The sequence below is a fragment of the Nothobranchius furzeri genome, chromosome 16 (genome assembly GCF_043380555.1).
Source record: "Nothobranchius furzeri strain GRZ-AD chromosome 16, NfurGRZ-RIMD1, whole genome shotgun sequence".
Classification (NCBI taxonomy): domain Eukaryota; kingdom Metazoa; phylum Chordata; class Actinopteri; order Cyprinodontiformes; family Nothobranchiidae; genus Nothobranchius; species Nothobranchius furzeri.
The window spans coordinates 43,107,730-43,130,563 of NC_091756.1; the positions used below are offsets into that span (position 1 = coordinate 43,107,730).

Below are 22,834 nucleotides of genomic sequence, written 5' to 3' on the forward strand. Positions count from 1 at the left end.
TACCTGGAGTAGAAACCGCTCTGAGACCGATCGGGAGGCACAATGCATATCGCTCCCTTCTCCAGCAGGGAGGAGATTTCTCCCTGAAGGATGTGAGATGACGACCCCTGGGCGTGGGAGAACACTACGCCGGAGAATCGAGGAGGAACAGAAGCGAATTGGAGCCTGTAACCCCTCGAAATAGTTCTCAGCACCCAACGTGAAGCAGAAACCGCTGTCCATTCCTCCATGTGAGTGGAGAGCGGTGACACAGCCGTGACACACGGAGCACCAGCTCCCTCCAGAGGTTGTGGGGCAGCGGTGCTCGTGGCAGCCACTGCGCATGCGCGGGGGCTTTGTACTTTGACGGCCCAGGCTTACGAGGACGCCCCGTGGCGCCGCCCCCGCCTGGAACCGCTCATGGGTGACATTTTTATTGATTTTTGCTGCGCCCTTGACATCTTGTCTGGATGCGACAGCGAACCTTTTAATGCTCCTTGAGCATGACATGTTTGTGAAAAACAATGTGAGTGCTTGTGACGTGTGTTGTGAGCCGGCACCGCCGGCTGCACGTCCTGGCCCCACCCTGAACCGCTCGGAAACTCTGCCGGAGGGGTTCCGTGAGGGGGGGAGAAAGCACCATGGCAACATCGAACAGGAGGAGCTGGCGAACGGGGAACCGCCAGCTGCAGCGTCGGGAGGGAAGAACTCCGACAGGCTGCCCACTTCTTCCTCCTCACCTGCTGACCGCCGTGTCTGGTGGATTGTCCCGGCGGCGGAGCAGCTTGGTTGCCGGATCGCTGAGGCCAAACTGGTCGAGGCTCTGAGCCCGAAGGAGCTGGTTGGACAGCTTGAGGCTTCGGGCGCTTTGGGATCCGGAACTGAGGCTGGGCTCGGGCAGCTGCCTGAGGCAGGTTCGGCCGAGCCGGCAGCGCCGGTGAGGGTTTACGGGGAAGGCAGAGATGAAGGGCTTCATCCTCTTTCTTTTTGGCCACACACCGTTGCTGCATTGATGCCAGGGCAGAGCCAAAAATGCCTTCAGGCACGATTGGCATGTCCAAAATGTCCTCCTTCTCTCTCTCAGAGAGGTTGGTGAGGTTCAGCCATCGTGCACGTTCTTGAAGCACCATCATGCCCATAGCTTTAGCCGTAGCATGGACCGCGCCGCGCTGCACACGCAGGCAGATGTCGGTCAGTACGGTGATTTCCTCCCACACCTCCGGGTCCGGCTTCGTATTCATGTCCTCACAGAGCTCGGCTTGGTATGCCGAGAGCATGGAGGAGACATTCAAAGCTCGGACCGAGATGGCGGCAGCCTTGTACGCCCTCTCGTTCAGCGCCGACTGGAAGCGGTCCGCCTTCGCAGGGAGAGCGGGAGGCCTGGAGGAAGTCGCCGAGAGCCGTGGGTGCAGGTGGGCTGCAACCAGCGGTTCCATCGGCGGCATGCAAAGCATGCCAGCCTTCTCCATCCCTTCGAAGTCCAGCGAGGAGGCTCCTTGGACAGGAGACCTGGAGCTGAACGGGTGTTTGTCCCAGGAGGACCTCACTTCTTGGAGTAGCTCCGGGAAGGCGGGAAGGAGGGGCTTTGCCGCCCTCGTGGCCTGAGGCAGCTTCTTTCCCTCGTAGCGGGATCTGACAGCCTCAGTGACCATGGTGGGCCAAGGGATGTTGAGCCTGGTCGCAGCGCGTCGGCAGACTGACTGCATGTCCAGGTGGGCGGCCGGAGAAGCCGCTCCATCCCTGGGAGAGGATGGAAAGCTAGGCATGGAGGCCTGAGCGATGGGGAGAAAGACGTCGTCCTCCTCGTCCTCCTCTGAAATGAGGAGTTCCGAGGTGTCCTCGTCGTCTCCGTAGTCCAACTCCAACACGTCCTCGGCGGGGTGGCTCGGACCGGCCAGTTCGAGCTGTGAGCCTCAGCTGAGTTTGGCACACGGTTCCGGCTCCGGGAGGACATGTTCGCTGGCGTCCCCAGGCGGTGGCCCAGAGGCCGGCAGGCAAGGGTCCTTCCCCGACAGGCTAGCTTGGCGCGCTAGCCGCCGGCGAAGGCTCTTCAGGGTGAAGCAAGCGCAGCTCTCACATGATCCGGGGACTTCCAATGCCAGCTGGGCGTGTTCCAGCCCGAGGCAGCTCGAGCAGACCCTGTGCGGGTCTTTGCTTGAGATTTTGTTCCCACAGGTACAGAGGCGAGCTCCTGCGCCGTCGACTCCTCTGGTGGGAGGAGCGGCTTCCATGTTGGCTAACTGGTGTGTTAGCATAGAACGAACAGATGCACTGGAGTGTGAAGCTGCTCGTTATGCCCCGAGCCTATGGTGAAGGTCAGGACAGAAGGACGGTAAGTTAACGTTCGGCGACGGAGAGAATATTAGAAGGCTCCGTCTGTGAACAGTTGAGCTAACTTACCTCAGAGATAAGCGACCACCGAAGCGAGAAGAGGTGATTGAATAGTGCGTGCGTGGGGACGCTTGCTACTTATAGTAGCAGGGGGACGCGTACGTCACGGTCACTGGCCAATCAGGATTGGCGTATTGAGATAAGTGCTTCTGAGGAATCCGCGGAGGGGCGTATCCCATAGTGAGACATCGAAACGAATGTTAAGAAAGAGAACTCGCCCCGATCTCGTGGATTCTCGCACGACTGGAAAATTGGCTCAAAAAAAGTGGAAAAGTCGCACAGTGTACGCCCGGCTTTAGTTACCTCCCTGGCTACCTCCTTAGCTACCTCCCTGCCTACCTCCTTAGTATCGTAGGTTTTTATTTTTCATCTTTACTTCTAAGAGAGTTGTTATCTGTTTCAAAACTTTATTTCTTTTTTCTTTTGTTTGGAACTGGTTCAGTAGCATTTAATACCATTATAATTGGTACTTTTACTTAATTATAAGTAATTGGTTTCAAACAAAAAAGCAGACTGTATCAGTGCCTCCCTGCCTACAAATATTGGGCTTCAACGAAATGTTCCTTGTTATATTTAATCAGAAATTACACACCCCTTTGCTTCATCTCAAATAAATATAGCATCAGTCAATAAAGTGAATGTATATACTGTACGTAGATATATATTCATATAGAAAAAAATACAGTGCTGTTTAAATCTTCATGTATTATTACCAAAAATAAGTGTCATTTATTCTTTTTTTTTCAAATTCAAATGTTTTAAGGAGACATTTTTCTCAGTGAAAAGAAGAAATATCAGCAAAAAGCATCCCAGACATGTCGTCCTTAGTGTCTCTTTAGAGTATTATAAAAGTCCTCGAGTCTGTCATGGACAGCGGGTGATCTATATTTGAGAGTGAATCCTTGACACAGGTCTTTCTGATGCTTGTGGGGACAATAGTATCTTGAACAGTGTTCATTGTGCTTTGTTGTTCAGTGATGCAGAGGCCTTGGAGCATTGGGGTTCCAGCCTCTCCTGGAGGCCGGGAAAGAAAGATTAAAGTCTGGATAGGTGAAAAGAAATGTGATAGACCCCGAACAGTCATCGTGTAACAGGACCACGCCGACGTCGGGTATAAAAATATACCCAACAAGACAGCAGGAACTGAATGTCTCCTCACCTTGCTTGTTGTTATTTTCACAACTTGTTTGGAGAAAATAGTTAAAATAGGATTGATTCCATTACAAATCCAGCTGTCTTTAGGCATCCAGATGTTCAGCTCTCCATTAAAGCTGGATACCAGCTTAACAAAATCCAGATGCCAAAAAACTAAGGATGAAAAATTCCTGTTTGAATAAATCCTCTTTGTCGGCTGCAGGGGTGGAAGGCTGCCACGTCGTTCTCACAGGAACCAAAGTTTCCAGCGTGCGTGCTTCTTGGACTCAGACTTGGACTTTCGTTTAGGGGTGGAGGTGAAGGCCTCCTGGGGGTAAGGCAGGGGAGGGAAGTGAGTATCCTCTGTAGGGCAAAGCCTCTTCATTAGTGGCTGTAGCTTGTCCTCCTGCAGCTTGAAGTCCAGTTCCACACTGCAGAAAAGAAACGGAGACAAATGATCAGCTACATCAACATCTTTTTATGCCCCTTATTCATAGAGGCAAATATGTTTTACATAGGTTTATTCAGATACAGTCCATGCTGATTAACCTTCAGCTTTTAATAAATTCCTGATAGGAAACTCATTTATTTCTCGCCACACTTTAGCGCATGTGTTTCTGTGTAGTTATACTAAAATATCCCATAAACCACTAGATGTGTTTTAGTGAAACTCAGAGAAATGACCTGAAGACCAAGTTCACTCGTTTTGTTAACACATTAGCAGTGGTAAGGGTTTGGGTCTCTACTAAAAATGAATGCCTTGTGAGCCGACCTCTTTGGAAAAATATTCTGGTGCTTCAGTTTCAAGAACTAGAAGTGAGCAAGAGAAAACATGAGCAGCAGGTGACAGGATTTGGAGTTTTATTTCCTGATTTTCTGACATCTCACCTCTGATTGGCTAACAGCAACACAACTCTACCTCTGACTATGTTTGCTCTTCAATGTTGACCTTTTATCTCCACAAATAACACAAGCCTGAAGGAGTTCTGCTGTGAGGTGGAGTTGCTAAAGCTACCGGTTAGCCTCTATTTCCTGGATGCTAAACCAACAACAGCCATCTCCGTCATGAGCCAAGAAGGCCATGAATACAAATTTTCACTGTGACATGCAAATGCTAGGCTTTTCTAATCCAAGTGTTTCCCTCTCCATTTTGTATCAGTGGCTAATGAAGGGAATGGGGATAAAAGACTATTTTCACATTCTGCCTGCATCTGAAACTCGGAGTGTTTCAATATCCATCCATCCATTTTCAGCCGCTTATCTGGGGCCCAGACTTCCCTCTCCCCAGCCACTTGAGCCAGCTCCTCTGGAGGACTTGTAAGGCGTTCCCTGGCCAGTTGAGAGACATAGTCCCTCCAGTGTGTCCTGGGTCTTCCTTTAGGTCTTCTCCCGGTTGGACGTGCCCGGAAAACCTCATCAGGGAGGCATCCAGGAGGCATCCTAACTAGATGCCCGAGCCACCTCAACTGGCTCCTCTCAATGTGGAGGAGCAGCAAGTCTACTCTGAGCCCCTCCCGGATGACAGAGCTTCTCACCCTATCTCTAAGAGAGAGCCCAGACACCCTGCAGAGAAAACTCATTTCGGCCGCTTGTGTCCACGATCTCGTTTTTTTGTGTTTTCTCAGTGAACCTGAACCGACTCTTTCAGACAAACTGGTAATGCTGATAGATGGCGTAAGATGTTTAGGTTTCAAAATTTGACCAGAACAGCGCTAACATAATTATTTTGTCACATGTTAAATCTAAAGTATGACATTAGAGATGGATTGCTAGGGCTTAAATTAAAAATTATATTAAAAAAATTATGATATTTTATTATCGTTATCTTAATTTTTTTACATTTAGAGAATCAAACACTAATGAATCAGCAACAGACATCAAAGTATGTTTTTGATAATAGGTGTGGTAGAACTCAGCCACTTGACTCAAAGCAAACTAACACTAGGTGAAATGTTTGTTCTTTGACAGTTCTTTTTTTTATGTATTTTTTTATATTTTAATAATGCCCACTAAAATCAGGCTTCTGTCTCCCATTATCACATTCAATCCTTAACTTGATTCAACAGCCACGTCACTCTTCCAACGGTATAAAGCATTTTCTCACTTGACCTCTGCACAGGCATCTGTTACAGCTCTGCTCAGCCTGCTGAAGTGACCTACATTCTCATTTGTTCCATCCGTTCTTCCCAGTAAACCCATCAGCCGTGTGTTGTCCAGCGCATCTGTTTTCCCGTTCTTCCTCTGGGGCTGTTTTCACTTCTTTGTCTTTTTGTGGTGATTCATTTAGCAAGAAGGAAGTCCATTAATGCAACACCCTCCCGTAAGGAGCAGTCTCTCAGTGGAAGGGGTATAGGACTGAATATCACTTGCTCTGCTGAGTGTAAGCATTGGCGTGAGTCAATAGAGATGCTGATGCTGGAATATTTAAAAAATGCAGAAGGTGATTGAATTCTATTCGTTTTGAGGCGTGTTTTTTTTTCTTTTCCCACATAGTCACAGAGCCTTGTTTTTTTCTTGGCTTGCTGTGTGTCACTTTCCCCAAAGCTGAAGGGGATTTATCTGGACCAGCCATCATTGTAATCCACGCCCGCGCACATCTGATCGCTAGGTTCTGCTAAGTGAAACTCAGATTACAGCCACAGCTGTGGTAAGTGTAGGGACGTTAATCTGCCAAAGCCATCTCCAGTCACTACCTGAGTCCGGCAGCAGCGTGTGACTGACACATTTACAGCAGCAGGCTGGTTTTAAATGCATAATGACTCCCAGATACAGGCTCTATAATTAACAATGATGCACTTAGCATTGATTAAAGCCCACCGGACACGAACGTGGTGGTTGGACGATGAGTAAAGTGAAAGTTGAGCTCAACCAGACACTCAGCACTTTGCTTTTGTTTGACTCAAACCTTTACTCGTGGCCACGAACGCCGGGGCTTTAATCAATACATCATTGGCTGTTAATTACACTGCTATTAATCCTCATTCCTTGTGTGTGTGTGTGTGTGTGTGTGTGTGTGTGTGTGTGTGTGTGTGTGTGTGTGTGTGTGTGTGTGTGTGTGTGTGTGTGTGTGTGAGAGAGAGAGTATGTTCAACCTCTTCGGTGTATTTTTCTGATGCTAAATTAGTTGAAAGGTTTTCATTATTGACAACCCTGTTAATTCTATATTTTTAAACTCAACTGAGAAAAGGTTTACAAATAAAAAAAAATTGAATGAATGCAAACCTTTATCTGAATCTGTAAATACCACGACAGCTAAAAGGCCCTTTTTAAGAACAAAGTCTTTCTTTGATATTTTTTAAACTGACTACAGACAAACTAATCAGACATTTAATTGATCAAATATTATCAGATAATTCTATTGATTTAATTAATTAAACTGGCATTTATTGGGTAGACTAAAAAGAGTCGGACTTTATTGTCCTCTGGTTCACAAACTCGTTCGTAGGAGTTTGTGGTATCTGTCTTTCTTCAGCATGCTGATCTTCTTAAACATTTCAGTTTCATATTCTTACTCATCTTTTCACCAAAATAAATTGTTGATAGTCTAAAAAAAACCACATTAAGTGGTTGCTTAGGAGTCATTTTCATTAACCTCTTTCTAACTGTCACCACTTGGATCCCAACGAGATGGTTCATCGTCTCGGACTAGTGGCAGAACACACAGTCTTGACCAATGGACTGGGTGTGGAAATCTACAAGTTTATGAGAGATGAAGAGAACAATTCCCAGAGGAGGACCTGAAGACAGAGTTCAGTTGAGTCATGGAGACAACTAAGTGCAGAGAACATGGTGCCTACTTAAGTAAAACTGCGTTTACTTTTTCCTTTTTCAGTTGATCGTAGAGGTAATACCACACAAAGGTGGGTTATGTTTGTTTGCTGAAGTAAAAAGATAAATAATAAAAGTCGGGTTTCCAGCCCCCCGCCACTCACTTGATATATCTAAACATTTTCATTATTCTCTTCTATAACAGTTAAATCAGGAAAACAAAGTGTGATTGAGACAATAAACTATATGTTTTCAGTGATTTTTACCAAAATTTTTAGGCTATAACTAGCAAAAAGCTCCATGATTTGTGTGTTTTATTTTTTCCTTTCAAAATGGGTTTTAAATGTGACTGCATTCCATCTAAAGGATTAAACAGGATGCATAGACCATTAAAAAAAACTGTAGTCGCTGTTAGAATAGCACAATCTTTGTTCTTACAGTTGATGACTGAGTCAACCAAACATGAGCAATCAGTGATGAAGCAATAGGATGAACCTTTCATTCAGCTTTTTAAATCTCCTAAATAAGCCCCAGTTAATGCAATGTAATGGCACAAAGAAACTGGTCTCATTAGCATTTTTCCTGTATTTTGGAAGTAAAGTCATTCAGTGCAGTCATTCTGCTTTCCTCTCAGTCACTCACAGACAGATGAACCAGCACAGGATGTACTTTAAGTCTCTAAATCTGCAGAGCCTGTACACCTAATGGTTAACCCACACAGACCTGTTTATCTTTTTCAAGGTGATTTAATCTGGCACAATGAGCAGAATCATCATCAGTTGATTTGCACACATTTTTATAAAAAATGTCTCATATTTTAGTATTTTTTCCAATACATGATCAGAACAGTTTCTGTCTCCTTTCTAACTAGCCATAATGAACTCAGATAATCAGATACATGATTCAAACAAAGCTGAACACAATTACTGATTCTGTGCGTTAACCTTTGTTGCTGCTAATAACTCCCTTCCTAAATGGTAAATAGGTTGATATAGTGCCTTCTAGAGTCCTAGAACCCCCCAAGACGCTTTAAATCACAATCAGTCATTCATCCGCGCGCGCACACACGTACACACACACACACACACACCCCGGTCCCACACCGGCCCCTTGGATCACCCCCACCTGGCAATGTGGGTTAAGTGTCTTGCCCAAGCACACAATGACAGAGTGAGCGGGGATTGAATCTACAACCTTCTGATTACAGGGCAGACATGTGTTTAGTTGCTCAGTTAAGCATAAATACCATGAGAAGTTAACAACTGACATCTGAGCCCCAGCTCAGTTTCTGGTTTCATTTCTCACCTGCCACCGACACATTTGGCTCCGCTCAGCTGGTTTAATGTTGCAAATCATCATTAAGCAACAATCATTTCTGTCTTTTGCGGCTCACCTACTTCCTGCATTAATGTCCAAAATTGGATCTTTAGACTTATTCCAACAGTAATAATAATCGAGGGGCTGTTTTGCTAATATTCAAGCGTTCTGGTTTGATAGAATGTAACCAGGTGTTAGAGGAATTAGAAAAGTACCATACCATATACCTCACCAGCCATATACCATTGTAACAGCACATTTCAACACAGCGTGAGAGCTGACCAAAGCGCTTTACAGAAGGCCATAATAAAACAGAATAAAATTGTTAAAAAATAATTAATAAGAACAAGCATTAAAAACAAGTAAAACTATCAATCAAACAACTCAGGGTAATAAAAACAAGCATATAAACGGTCATACTCCAAAAGCCAAGTCTTAGAAATGAGTCTTCGGTCTTGACTTGAAGACGGAGACCGATGAAGACTGCTGTGTGGAGATGGGGAGGGAATTCCAAAGGACAGGTGTAACATACACAAAAGCCTGCAGCCCCCCTCGCTTTATAGTTAATTTTGGGGGTCCTCAGCAGCAAGTGGTCAGCTGACCTCAGAGAGCGCACCGGCACATGGGGCACGAGCAGCTCTGATAGGTAGGAGGGTGTGAGGCCATTCAATGCCTTATAGACAAAGAATTAAATCTTGAAATGCACCCTGAAAGTCACAGGTTGCAAGTGCAGACGTGCCAGAACCGGTCACTGTGAGTCACATATAGTGTTAAATAAACTCAAGGTTCCAGTAGAGCGCTCTGGATCAGCTCAGTGGCCCAGTGGTGTCCACACAGAGACATGGAGATCTTTAACCACCGTATTCTGTCCAATACAAAACCTTCCCCTCCTCTTATTTTACACAAGAGAGGTTGTTGCAAAAGATCGTGAAGGAAATGAAGCAGTCTAGTTACTAGGATAAAAGACCATGGGTGACTCGGATCTTCTAGGCAACTTAAATTTTTTCACTAACTGGTAAATGTGTTTGTAACTTTTTGTGTTTCATTAACCATTAAAAAATACCCAAAGAACTGTGCAAAAGAGAGTTTGTTTTGGTTGATTAATTTACTTTTATTTGCATAAATTTTGTAGATATAAAACAGGAAAATAAAAGCAAGTATCACCACACAACATAACTACATTAAATAAACAGATTAACACAAAAACACTTAAAACACTTGTTTCCTTTGCGACCCCAGAGTGGAGTTTGTGGTTGAATTAGCGAGGAAACATGACGGAATTTAGGACATTTTAGGTTTCTCTTTCTACTTCTAATGACAAAAGCAACTTTAACACATTAAATAATCATTTGTGATTAAGTTCAATATTTCGTTTTGAACCTCCTTATATGAAAATGGGAAAACATATTTTTTTCACACCTGTTTTTAACTGAGGTAAATATAAACATCACATGGCACATTAAACTTGTCACAGTCACTTCTACTTTCAAAAAATTAACTGGAACAAGGTTCAGAAGCAGTGTTTGAGAAATTAGGCACACTCTCACTGCTCTCATAAGAGTTATGAGTGGAAGAAGCAGCCAAGTGCTTCTAATCAAAAACTCTTAATTAACTGATTATCAGCAAGTGTTAACAGCCCATAAAAGCAGAAGTTTTGGCACTTTGCTGCTCTAGAGCAGTCAGGTGAGGGCATGGAAATTACTGCCACCTTTAATTCAAGTCTTAGTAAGCTATAATTCAGGTCCTATTGTATAATGAGACTAAATCTTCATGAGTGGCATTATCCAAGCAGTAGTTTCCAGTCTTTCCAAGAAAGCAATCTGCTTGGATTGTGCAATTCTCCAAGAAACTTGACTAAGCTCTGCAAAGTTTCATCTCACACTCAGGTAGCATGTTACTTGTGAATAAGTTATTAACAATGCACATAAAACAGTCAAACTGGAGGAGGATGTTTTGGTTTTAGTTTCCAAGAACTCAAGATTGTCTCTCTGACATGTCGAGATGGATGAAATCCCACCATGTCCAACTCAACCTCTCTAAAACTGAACCACTTGTCATCCCAGCGAAACCATCCATACAGCACAATATCTCAACCCAAAATGATTCCCTATCTCTGGCTTCTTCACAGGCAGTTAGAAATCTGGGTGTTGTGATTGATGACCAACTGACCTTTAAAGATCCCGTTGCCTCTGTCACTCGTTCATGCTGCTTCGCGCTGTATAACATATGGAAGATCAGACCATACCCAACACAATATGCCACCCAGCTTCTGGTGTAATCTTCTGTCATTTCCCACCTCGACTACTGCAAAACCCTTCTAACTGGTCTTCCAGCCTGTACTGTGACGCCTCTTCAGATGGTCCAGAATGCAGCAGCATGTCTGGTCTTCAATCAGCCTAAGAGTGGTTTTCCAGGAACATTGCTCGGAGCAACTCGGACCGATGCAGCTCGGCCTGACCACTGGTCCCAAGGGCACAGTTTGATATTTCCCCCTCTACTTTCAAGGCTGAGCCGGGATGGCATCGTGATTCTGGCCGCTGATTGGATATAGTGGAGTCACTGGCTGCTCCGGAGTTTTTTGTCTTGTGTTTCACTCCCTGCAGCCATTTCCTGTTTCAGACTCTGACAGAAAGCCATAAAACTGAGCAAAATGCCCAGCAACACCAACATTTTCAGCTGAGTTGTGTTTCTGTGGAGCATACAGGTTACCTTACACTGTTTACTGATCCCCTCATGCTATCTTTCACAAGTAAAAATCACACATCAAATTCAAATCGCTAGCACTAGCATACAAAGTCCTGGATGGTGCTCCTGAAGACCCAGCTAATCAGAGAGCATCTTCTAAACTAGTACCCTCCCTGCACCTGTCCCCCACTCTACACTCCTTGTTCACTTCCCTTTATGATGCAAATGCTGCCTCACTACCATCTAGGATTGACTGATTAAGGTTTGTTGTTAGTCTCAAGGGCAGCCTGCTGGCTTGATTATCACCTGTAAGTCGTTTTGGACAAAACTTCTGTTAAATACATAAACATAAGAAAAAAACGTTCCCTTTCTCACCCCGGCTTTCCACGGATAATAGACACCTTTTACCCACAAACTCACTTCCCATCGGGAGCTTTTCAAAAGCAAAATGACAGCGAAAGAGTTCCACGCAGCTGATCCAACAAGGTCACAAAATCACTGGAGAAGTGCAACACCATGCTGATTTTGACAGTTAATGCAATAACAAGCATGAAGAATGGTGGCGACATGCATCCCAAAAGGTCTATGTTTTATTTTCTGTTCTGTTTACCTCTGTTTAAGGTGTTATTTCAAACACAGCCATTCAAGCAATGGGAAATCTGCATCTGACTTTTATTTTGAAGGTTCTTGGATGTTTTACTGCTCTCTTTCTGTATGGCCGATCTGAACATCAGAGGTTGATCCATTCTGGAAACATGACATGTAAAAATAAACTCAAAAGCATAAACAAAGCATCCCAACACCTCTGGGATGCTTAAAAAATGTAATGCTTCATGGTGGATAAAACACCTGTCCACTGTAACAGCTGCTCATTGTTGCATTTTACGCTTTGTGGACTTTATGGTAAGTCATTGAGCTGACCACAAACTCCTTCTCTATACTTAGAGCGGCAAGAGTTGTCGTTGTCTTTAAAATACACCCAATCCGTATTTTGAAAGATTTATTTGTCTCCATCCATCTCTCTTGTCAGATCCCTTCAGCTATAAGCCCTGCTGTGTCACTTCCCATTTTTGCTGAAAGCAAAATGTGAAAGGTTGTTGGCATTTACATGTCCCCTTCCTGCCACTCCCCTGAGTGCTTTGTAGGTTCAGAACAAATTGTAAAACACACTCTGGACCTTCTATCTTTAACCTCTCTCATCAACATCCTCTGGCTGTTTTCCTGTCATGGCTCTGCTTTCTAAAAATCCAGAAAAGTACATGCATCATCTCATGAGTAACCTCAACAACTCACACGACCCTCATCGACCTCTCACACCACTCCAAATGTGTTTGCGTCTCAGATCTCTTTCATCCTTGTGTGGTAACACATTTTCACCTCGTCCTCTTTCCTGTTTTCTAATTTTTCTAATTAGTGTGAATGTGCTCTTTCCTGACTGTCCATACTGTCCCTTAGTGCTATCTGTCCTACAGAGAATCACTCCTGTAACTGTGGTAACCATTTCCACCACTCCTCTGGAAAATGTTGTTATTCTTTTGAACAGGGGATATCCTCCCCTGGCAGACGTGTGCAATCAAACATCCTTGATTGCTAAAATTGACATTTTATACAAAATCACATTTAAAGCTTTTGTCACATATGTTTTTATATTGCTTTGCTCAATGGATTGGCTTTCTCATGTTTAAAACCACGTTTCTTTGTGGGTTTACTTTTTGTTAATTCAACACTGTGGTATTTTGAGAATGTGCTGTTAGAAAGTCAGTTAATGATCAATAATTGTAAGGTACCTTCAATTGAATTAAACAGATGGTGTGCAAACTTGTAACGAATTTACCCCTCTGGGAACTAACTGCCCAACGGTGGAGACCTCCCAATCGACTTCCTTAATCACAATCACTTACATCTTTTTGTTTGATCAGCGGATTAACCCGTGTAAATGCTATGCGGGGGAAATTGGATTGCAGTGGTGTGTCAAAACATTAGCAGAATGTGTTTCAAATCCCAAGGTTCCATCCTGTTTTGTCTACTTTTCCTTTCCTTCTTAGTTTTTGTCCCTTGTTTCCATTTTGCTTCCTAGTAGAGGTTACATCTTCTTTCCTCATTGCAGGGGTTGGCAACTCCCTTCCCCGAGGGCCATATCCAGCATATTTTAGTTGTTTCCCTACTTCAGTACGTTGATTCACCTGCAGGAGCCGGTTAATCACATGCTGATTAAAACCAGGTGTGTTGAAACAGAGAAAACAGTAAAAAATGCTGGACACCGGCCCTCTGGGAAGGGTGTTTCCAGCCCCTGCATTATGGATTCTGCTGCTGGAATCTTGTCACTCCTCCCTCTTTTCCTACTTAAGCGTCCTAAGGATCTCGCTTACCGCCCACTCTCACTGTAGCACTATTAGGTAGTTGGATGCTTTATAGTGATAGAGAAGACAAGTCAAAAAATAAACACTGGAGCAGCTCATGAGTTCTGTTAGAGGTCTCGGCTCATAAGCAACTTTATTCTATTGATCCGATATTACTGTTGTGGTAAGTGTGGGTTGGATGGTTCCATACACTCTAGCACAAATTGATTATATCAAGAGTGGATGGCTGACTCCTTACTGAGCTGCGTTAAAATGATGTATGGGGCCAAATGTCCACTGGAGTAATGGGACTGACTTTGTCACAAACACAAGAACAAAGGAGGCATTCTGAGCCAAGTGAAATGACGCAAATATAACAGTAGCTGTACGTGAAGGAGGTGTATTAATTACACTGGTTCAGTTGCCACGGCAACATGACCTGATCGCATTAACCCCTTAAAGCTCTGTTTCAGTGTTATGGTAGAGTGCATTTCAGACACATTTTGCTGGAGCATGCACTTTACTTTACTTTAAAATCTCATTAAAGAGATTTAGTGTAACTAAGAAAACAAGCTGATTCTGCAGAATTTCAACTATCCGTTTTACAAAGTTCTACAAAAGTGAACCAAACAAATTACATTGCTGCCGATGTCCACTCAGGTTGTCATTGGTCACCAATTGTCATTGGTGAGTTGCATTGCTGTCATCTTCTGCTTTTAGATAGATGAAAAATAATTTACGCAACGCTTTGTTTGTCTTTTCCTTTGGACAGCTGTGAGATTTCAACTCTATCTCATCCCAGGATAATAATAACACAAGTGATTTTTCAAATGACTCTAAGTTGCGCTCACATTTCATAGATTGCCTAGTAAGAGTGCATTTGTATGTATTCACAATCCAAAAGCTGGAAAAGACTTTGTATGAATCTGTCAGCCAAGTTACTCGCGATGAGGAACGCTGTTGTTTTAGCATCCAGGAAACGGCAGAAAAGGTATTGACTAGCAGAATCTAACCATTAGCTTTAGTAACACCACAACACAGCAGAGCTGCTTAAGGCTTGTTATTTAAAACCTCAACGTTGCAGAGCAAATTGTCATTGGTGAGTTGCATTGCTTTCACCCATTTCAAGGTGAAATGACCAACTATCGGGAAACAAGACTTCAAATCCTGCATTATTCAGCTCAACTCTGATCTGGCTCACTTCTAGTTCCTGCAACGTTCCTACTAGAGACTGCTGCAAATGTATTAAAAATGAGTCAAGCTTATCTGTAAAGGGGACACATTATACCTTTTTAGTTTAAATAGTTTGATGGTTGCACAAAATCAGTCTCACATGAAAAGTAATTCTCACCAACTATAGTCTTTGACTATTTCGGTACCTCTTGGAACGAGCAGTTTCAGGGTTCTGTACAGATCCTTTTTTTCTAGGTGGCTCTTTTCGGTCAGTGAAATGAGGCGTTGAGCAGTGAGTTTGACCTTATGACTTTTTGAACTGTTTGACAAGCATTTGCTGTCTATACAGTTATTGATAGTCATACATATCTATAATAACAAGAATCCTAACTTTTAAATGATGCATAATAGGCACATAGAATGACTATCGCACAAATGATGCTGCTTTAACGTGAAGGCTTGACGAATTCACTGGCATAAAGAAATATCGCTCATTAAAAAAAACAAGAAAAAAAACATTAGCGAAGGGTTCGACTGATCACAAATGGTCAGTGAATTCAACTAACTGCCCAACCCTATTGTGAGGTCACAAGACGGGACATTTTCTAAAAGCTCATGAAAACAAATAATTTCAGTAACTAAACATTGACAGAAATTGGATGGATGCGTTTTATTCACGTTGTGAGTGTTTGTAGAGGCAGTGGAGACCCACATGGCAGCACAAAAGGATGCAAAAAGTGAGTTTTGTGTAACAAAACATTACAAACCACTATTCTCAAATTGTTTAATGAACAGACACGTTTTATTTGCGAATTGCTGCACTTCTTGTCTATTTTTACTTCTGAGAGATTCGGCTTCTCTTAAGGTGCTCTTTTTGTAACCGATCTTGTTATTGAACTGTTTTAGGATCATTTGAATTAGTTTCAGCATGGCCCTCCAACAGTTAATCTTAGTAACACAGTTTTCATATATTAACTAGTATTTTGTAAATGAGGTGTGTCACATACATCAAGAACAATCTTCAGATTTGTTGCTTTGAACAAGTTAAATAGTTTCTTTCATGTTCTGTGTCCCTGTGGTCCCCAGCCCCCTCCAGGTTTCCCTCTTGTTCCACCTAGGCACTCATTTCTTATTTAGTTTCCCCATTATTAAGATCCCCTGTATTAGATCTCCTCTTCCTTTCGTTCTGGTCTCTTTAAGTTCCTATATCTAACCCAGAGTGTTTCTAGTTTCAGGTTCGTCTCAGTTTCAGGTTCACCTTTCTTTAGTTGTCTGTATGTTTAGATTATCTAGGTTGTATCTCCTTTTAGTTTATTGTGTTTCCTTCCCCATTTTTGGTCTGGTTTCCTCCCCTGCTTGTTTCTGCTCCTCCTCTCAGTTTGTTAGTCTCACCTGTGCCCAATTCCCTTAATCACCCAGCCCATGTGTATGTAACCCTGTCTTGTCTCTCAGTGTTTGTTGGTCCATTGTCTTTGTCAGCGTTTTTCTAGTTGCCTCCTGTGCTCTCGAGTTTTGTCGTTCCTCCTAAAATAAAGGATTCTTATTTTTGCAACCGCTCCTGCCTGTGTCGTTCCGGGTTTTTGCATTTTGGGTCCAAACTAGGGCTGCAACAACGAATCGATAAATTCGATGAAAATCGATTACTAAAAGCGTTGGCAAACGAATTGCGTCATCGATTCGTTGTGTCGCACAACTCTTCCAAAAGCGCCCCCCCCTTCCCACCCGCCGTTGCGCGCAGACAGATCAGCGCGAGGGAGAGCCGGCAGTTGTTTGGAAGAGGAACATGGCAGAAGCAGCGAGAGTCAAAAAAGTAAAAGCTTTTAAAGTTTGGGAGCATTTTCAGTTAAATCAGGCGAAGACATGCGTTACCTGCAACGTTTAGGTCAGACTTAGCATGGCACGGGATGATGCAGCGTCTTAAACGCAAGCATGTCGGGATCATCAGCGAGGAAGGAGAAAACTCTGTGTCCGGGTAAATTAAAAACTTTTCAAAAGTGATTCATCCAAGTCCCGGATTATTACACAGGCTAGACATGCCCTAAGCTCGTAAAAAAGAGTCTAAAGTTGTGAGCGCGACGCTTATTAGATGAGCGGGGGGGACTCGCGCTGCTGCGAACCGGTTCCGCCCAAGGCCGGATTAACTGGGCAATTGCCCAGGGCCCACGAACTCTAAAGGGCCCAGGGCACGAGCAAAATACTGTATCTATAATTTCCCGCTTTATGAGGACTATGGTGACCGTACGTTCCGTTTTCCCCGGACGTGTCCACTTTTCACTCTCTGTCCGGCGCGTCCGGACTGCGGGTTCATGTATTGATGAAAATGTCCGGCTTTTCATCCAGGAGCAGGGATCGAATTAAGGGGGAGCTGTATATCCTACACATCCAGGTGAACCGGAAAAAAGTTTTCTATATTATATCATTTTTGGACTCTTTTGAGCAGAGAGCGGCACAGCGCATTGTTGCGCAGCGATCCAGGCAGCTGCTTCCAGCGCACGGTCCATTCTCAAAGTGGCGCAACCAAAAAACTATAATTAGCACACGATCGTTCATGTCCGCACATGTTCTCTATTTTCTGTCTTATTTGTGCCTGCAGCGCTCTGCCACTGCGGAGCTCATCACCTGTGCTGCGGTGATTTCACCTCACTGACGCAGCATCGAAAACGCGCTCTGCGCTTTGCGGTCAGGAGATCCCTTTATCTGCTCAGAAGTAACTGATGAGGTGAAAAAGTAAGAATCCAGGCAGCAGTTTTTCTGGAGAATTAAGAGGAGATGCAGGAAGATGAGAGACAGACAGGACAGGAAAATAGTTCAATAAAAACAACAAAACAAAACAAAGTGTTGAAAAGTAAAATGTAGGTAGATTTACCTCCACTACACGTTTTTACCTATAAAACAATAAGTTACACACATGTAGTATTTATAAATTTGATACTATTCAGGTCACCTTCAACACTCAGTCACACACCCAGGGCCGTTTCAAGACCTTTTGGGGGCCAAGGCAAAATGCCCCCCCCCCCATAACTGGGCTTCCCAGAAGCCTCTGTGTAATTCATGCCCTCTCCAGGAGTGTTAGTTATACAGTGTTTGTAAAAGCCCCTCAGGCATTACTGACATGTTCTAATATTATCAGATGAAAAACTAAATGATCAGACATGCTGTCTCATCTGCTTCTTTTCTAAACTTGCAGAAAGTAACAAAACCATTTGAAAGCCACTATTTGTGGATTCTCTGAAAGTTTCCATGGAGTGTGTGACAACTTATTTTTTCAGTCATTTTTGGAAATAGTGATCAATTTTGATTAATTCACATTTTATGTTTAATTACATTTAAAAATTTGTTGTTTGACATCCCCAGTTATGATAAATGTCTACAGATGAGATCAAACAAAACAGATGAGAATTGCCCTTAAGCTGTTTAATTGGTCCAAGCATTTTAGGTCACAGATAGATGTAGCTTAGGGTCTCTGTCTATACACCTTATAAGACAATTTAGGTGATGGCATGTTGTTTTTCTGCTATTGAACTGTTTTCTAATAATGTTGTGTTAAATAAAGTGAAGGAAGGAGAGAAATAACGTTTCCCTAGCAGTTTTTAAAAATTTCCCCATGTAATCCGATTAATCGATTAATCGTGTCGAGACCCCATCCGATTCATCGATTATCCAAATAATCGTTTGTTGCAGCCCTAGTCCAAACCTCCTAACCTCAACGTGACATTTTCTGTCTTTAGTTTCGAATAAATGACCATTTTTGCAAATTACTCATCTGTTTCTAGGAGTTATCTATTTGACATTTTTGATGCGCCTGTGAAACAGACATACAACTTAACAAGAAGGACTTTAAATGTTTTTATCACACAGTTTTACAGGCTGCCTCATAGTGTTAAAAAAATCTAGGCTAAATCTCTCTCTAACATGCCACAGACTGCCATTCTTCCCACATAACCAAACATAGCATTTTTCTTCAAGCTTTCGCATCCTGTATTCCTCCACCTCCAGAGAGGTTGTTTTCATGGAGATTTAAGTAATTAGATTGTCGTTTAATCCCTCTGCCTCTATGAATACAACAGCTATATTTGATTCCGTGTCCAATCAACACTATTAACCATGTCAAGCAAGTCTCTGAAAGATCAACTCGGGTCAATTAGACAAATTTCAAACATCTCTGTTGGAAATTTCTGCCTGTTTTGAAATGGAAAGCGTGCCAGGAGTTGAAGTGGTTTGTTAAAAATGTGCCTCTTTTAGTAAAGACTTTGGCTTTCTGCTCATACTCCACAAGTGAAGCAATTCAACCAATCATGACAGGTATAAGAAGGCAAAACACAGCTTTTGATGTTTTTAAAGTGCCTGCTTAAGGACAGCTCTGTTGATGTGTGACATGCATCTGTAAAAATTCAGGGAGATCCTACGTGTTTATCTATAGTAAATCTCAAAAAACACTAGTTTTTGTATTTGAATAAGTATAAACATGTTTTAATTGATACTGTTTGCACATTTTACAGCCTCGTTGGTATTTGTCAGCAAAACACTTACTCCAACACAGCAGTGAGGATAGTACACATTAAACAAGTTAAAGTTGTGCTGACTAATGCACTGTAATGCAAGATTTCCAGCTGCTGTTAGATTAGCCAGAGGCTAATCCGTTATTGAGTGTAGTAGATGAAAAATGATTTAAACAGCAGTCTCATCAGTAAGTCCATTTTCAGTCATCCGTCCTTTAATCCTGTATTCACACTGTCTCATTTTAATTAATGCTCTGTCTCTGTACCCTAGATCACAGGCCATCATTCAGCTCAGCTCACCTCTCTGTCACTGAACTGCTGTTTAAGCACCTTTCGTGTTGTCCTCCCCACGGCTGTACGGGGAATCTGCAATGATTTTAAAAACACTTAAACACATGACAAGTCTCCTTTAGCTCAAACATCAGAGAGGACGGGGCGATGTGGCACTTCTGGAAAATCAGCAGCCAATTGAAGTTTAGCCGGAGGCTTATCAGTTGTTGAGTGGTAGATAAAAAATGATTAAAATGGCTCTGGAGAGGAGAATTTCAGACTTTGTGGAATGGCTGTGACCACTAAAACCAGTTTATTGATAGCCTCTTAGCCTCATACGTTTAAAATCTCCTTCCTTTGTCATTTTTGTCACCCCTCTGTTCCTTTTGATTATGCGCCGCAGCAGGCTGTGATGCTCTTAAAGATGGTGTCAGACCATTCTAACATAAAGCAAGCCCATTGTCGAGCTAGGTTAGAGTTAACACTTAGCTGGTGCCACACATGTGGGCTGTCTCTGTGCAATGCTTCTAATCCCACTACAGTTTGCTCATGAAGCTAAATAATAACATGACCCTGTTTTTAATTTGGGGTTTATCCTTGAAATATAAAGAAAAAAAAGATATAGAATTTATGAACTACATTGCCCGGCCAAAGAAACAAAAGTCACACACTCTAATATTACATTGGACAACCTTTAGCTTTGATTACGACACACATTCGCTGTGGCGTTGTTTCCATAAGCTTCTGCAGTGTCAGTAGATTTATCTCCATCCAGTGTTGCATTAATGGTCACCAAGATCTTGTATTGATGATGGTAGAATCTGACCGCGGCACAAAGCCTTCTCCAGCACATCCCAAAGATTCTCAATGGTGTTAAGGTCTGTGGAAATAATGTCTCATTCTCCCTGAACCACTCTTTCACTATTTGAGTCTGATGAATCCTGGCATTGTCATCTTAGAGAATACCCGTGCCATCAGGGGATACGGAATAACCTGGTCATTCAGTATATTCAGGTAGTCAGCCGACCTCATTCTTGGAGAACGTCCTGTTGCTGAAACTAGACCTGAACAAGCGCAGCAAGCCCAGATTATAGCACTGCCCCCACATGCTTGTTCAGTAGGCACTAGGCATGATGGGTGCATCACTTCATCTGCCTCTCTTCTTACCCTGATGCACCATCACTCTGGAACAGGGTCCATCTGGACTCATCAGACCAGTTTTTAATAATGCGTTGGACGGTTCTTAACCCAGTTTGTCATTTCTACAATCTCCTTAGAGGTTTTCTCTGATTGATGCATGCCAATGATCTGACCCTTCTCAAACAGACATCTTTTCCATGGCTGCCAAATGCATCTTTCCACATGGTTGTTTAAGAAATCAGAAGCAACTCATTGCACCAGTTGGGGTTCAATACCTTGTTGCAGCTGAAATATAATCACCTTTGCAGTAATTATCCAATAGGAGGCTCCTATTCATTTTCTTAGAGACTTTAATTTTTGACCAGGCAGTGTATTTTCTGAAAACAGAAGCTCCAGATGTGTCAAGGTTTTCAGAATAACTCCTTCTATTTCCAAGATTCATAGAGAAGGGATTTTTTTACGTCTGTAGACAACTGTGACTTTTTTAGTTTTTACTTTATTGCAGTTTGTTTGATCGTTTAGTTTTACATTTAACCCTGTGAAATATGGATAGGCAGTTCAATGCAGTAATTATGTAATCTATTACATCATCTTTCACTGCATTCATTGTAGTGATTCACAAAATTAGCAACATCAATTAGGCTGTATCATGAGTTATGTTTAAGTAATGCTGCTAAAAAGTACACAAAGTTGACTCCAGTCATTAAAAAAAGAAATAAAAATCAACAACTGCTATTTCATTCAGTTTGTTCACGCTTTCTTGGCCATTAAAGCTACGTTGATCAGTTAAAGACTGTTAAACAAACACAACTGACAAAAATAATTACCTTTTTATCTCGAGTTGACTAATTGAAGCGTGTCGATGCATAGATTAATAAAACAAAACAAGTTCTTGCAAGTAGACATAAGGGCTGAAGATTCTCAGCCCTAGAAGGTTGAAATATGGCAACTGGAATTTTTTACTTACTTGATTACATTTTTCTTCTCATCTGAGGAACAAACATGCAGACTAGCAAGTGTTTAAACTATAGCAAGAACTTCATTAATGCGAGCTAGTTTAAAGCTCAGTCCCGGTTTTCTCTCACCTGGGCGTTGCTAGGGTCATTGTGGTCATGGCCCACATGTGAAATTTGATCACATTCCTGACTGTGTCAGTACTGTGAAACTCTTGGGTGATTGAATTGAAAGTGGAATTGTACATTTTGGAGAGTTTCTATGTTAGGAATTCTCCATTCACAAACCTACAATGCAGCTCTGAGTTAAATCCAGAGAGAGATCACTTCATTCACACCTTCAGAAAACATGTGGACAACAGAGACATGAACAACTCTCGGGAGGAAGACTGACCTGTAAACTACTTAAAGTAGCTCACTACAGTTTAAAAGCCTGTTAGCCCCTTTCTTCCGTTTGAATCGAGAATGCTTCTTGAATAAGAAGAAACTCGTTTTCAAGAGTTGTTTTTTTTTTCCTGAACATTTAGGTCTACATCATAAATAATGCATGCATGCTTTGTTTATTGCATTCTAGTTCAGAGGTGACTTTGGACTCACGTCTGTACTTTTTGTGGAATATGAACAAGTGGTTGAACATGGTCAGAGTTTTTGTTGTCTAGGCAACAGCTCACAGTGATATTTCATGATGTTTGACGTTAATTAACTTCACCTTTCTTGGCCCTGTGCTTGCTCATTCTTCTCTGTGACCTCTCTTTTTTGTCTCCTGCAAACTACATCTGCTCAGCACCAATCAGTGAAGGAAATGGTGTTAGGGGATAACTGGTGTATCACACAAAGACGTATATTTTTAGGGCGAGAACAACATTTTACATTAGTCCTGCACTCTTTACCCTTTACCCTCTGCTCTCCTGACCCTAATTAAATCTTTCACTCTATCCCAAGGAGAAAGGACAGGACACATTGGGATCATTGTGTCTTTAGAGAGTCTTGACCACTTACCTGTAAATAATGCATGCACTGTTCCGGCATGTGTCACAGTTGGCCGTGTCCTGTCCAGTTCGATAGGAGAGTCTGCAGGGAAGATGAGAGTCGTGAATGAGTAATTACGGGACTTGTTAAACTGCTGCATTGCACCTTCCTTTCTCATTTTATTTGTCATCTCTCGTTAGCAAGACTCAAATTAAAT

The 22,834-nt window shown here is 42.7% G+C and overlaps 2 protein-coding genes across 4 annotated transcripts in view; one reads left to right on the forward strand and one right to left on the reverse strand.

Annotated features, from left to right (window-relative positions):
• Nucleotides 1-22,834, forward strand: part of dock1 (dedicator of cytokinesis 1) — a 297,928-nt gene that overhangs the window by 149,519 nt on the left and 125,575 nt on the right. The gene's annotated exons all lie outside the window — the stretch shown is intronic.
• LOC107387779 (inhibitory synaptic factor 2A) overlaps nt 3,548-22,834 on the reverse strand; it is a 40,849-nt gene continuing 21,562 nt past the window's right edge. For both annotated transcript variants that reach the window (XM_015962955.3, XM_054749269.2), the window contains exons 3-4: nt 22,648-22,719; nt 3,548-3,935 (exon numbers count right to left, since the gene is read on the reverse strand). In XM_015962955.3, the coding sequence (XP_015818441.3) occupies nt 3,752-3,935; nt 22,648-22,719 (256 nt within the window). In that variant the 3' untranslated portion in view covers nt 3,548-3,751. The remainder of the gene's footprint in view (nt 3,936-22,647; nt 22,720-22,834) is intronic.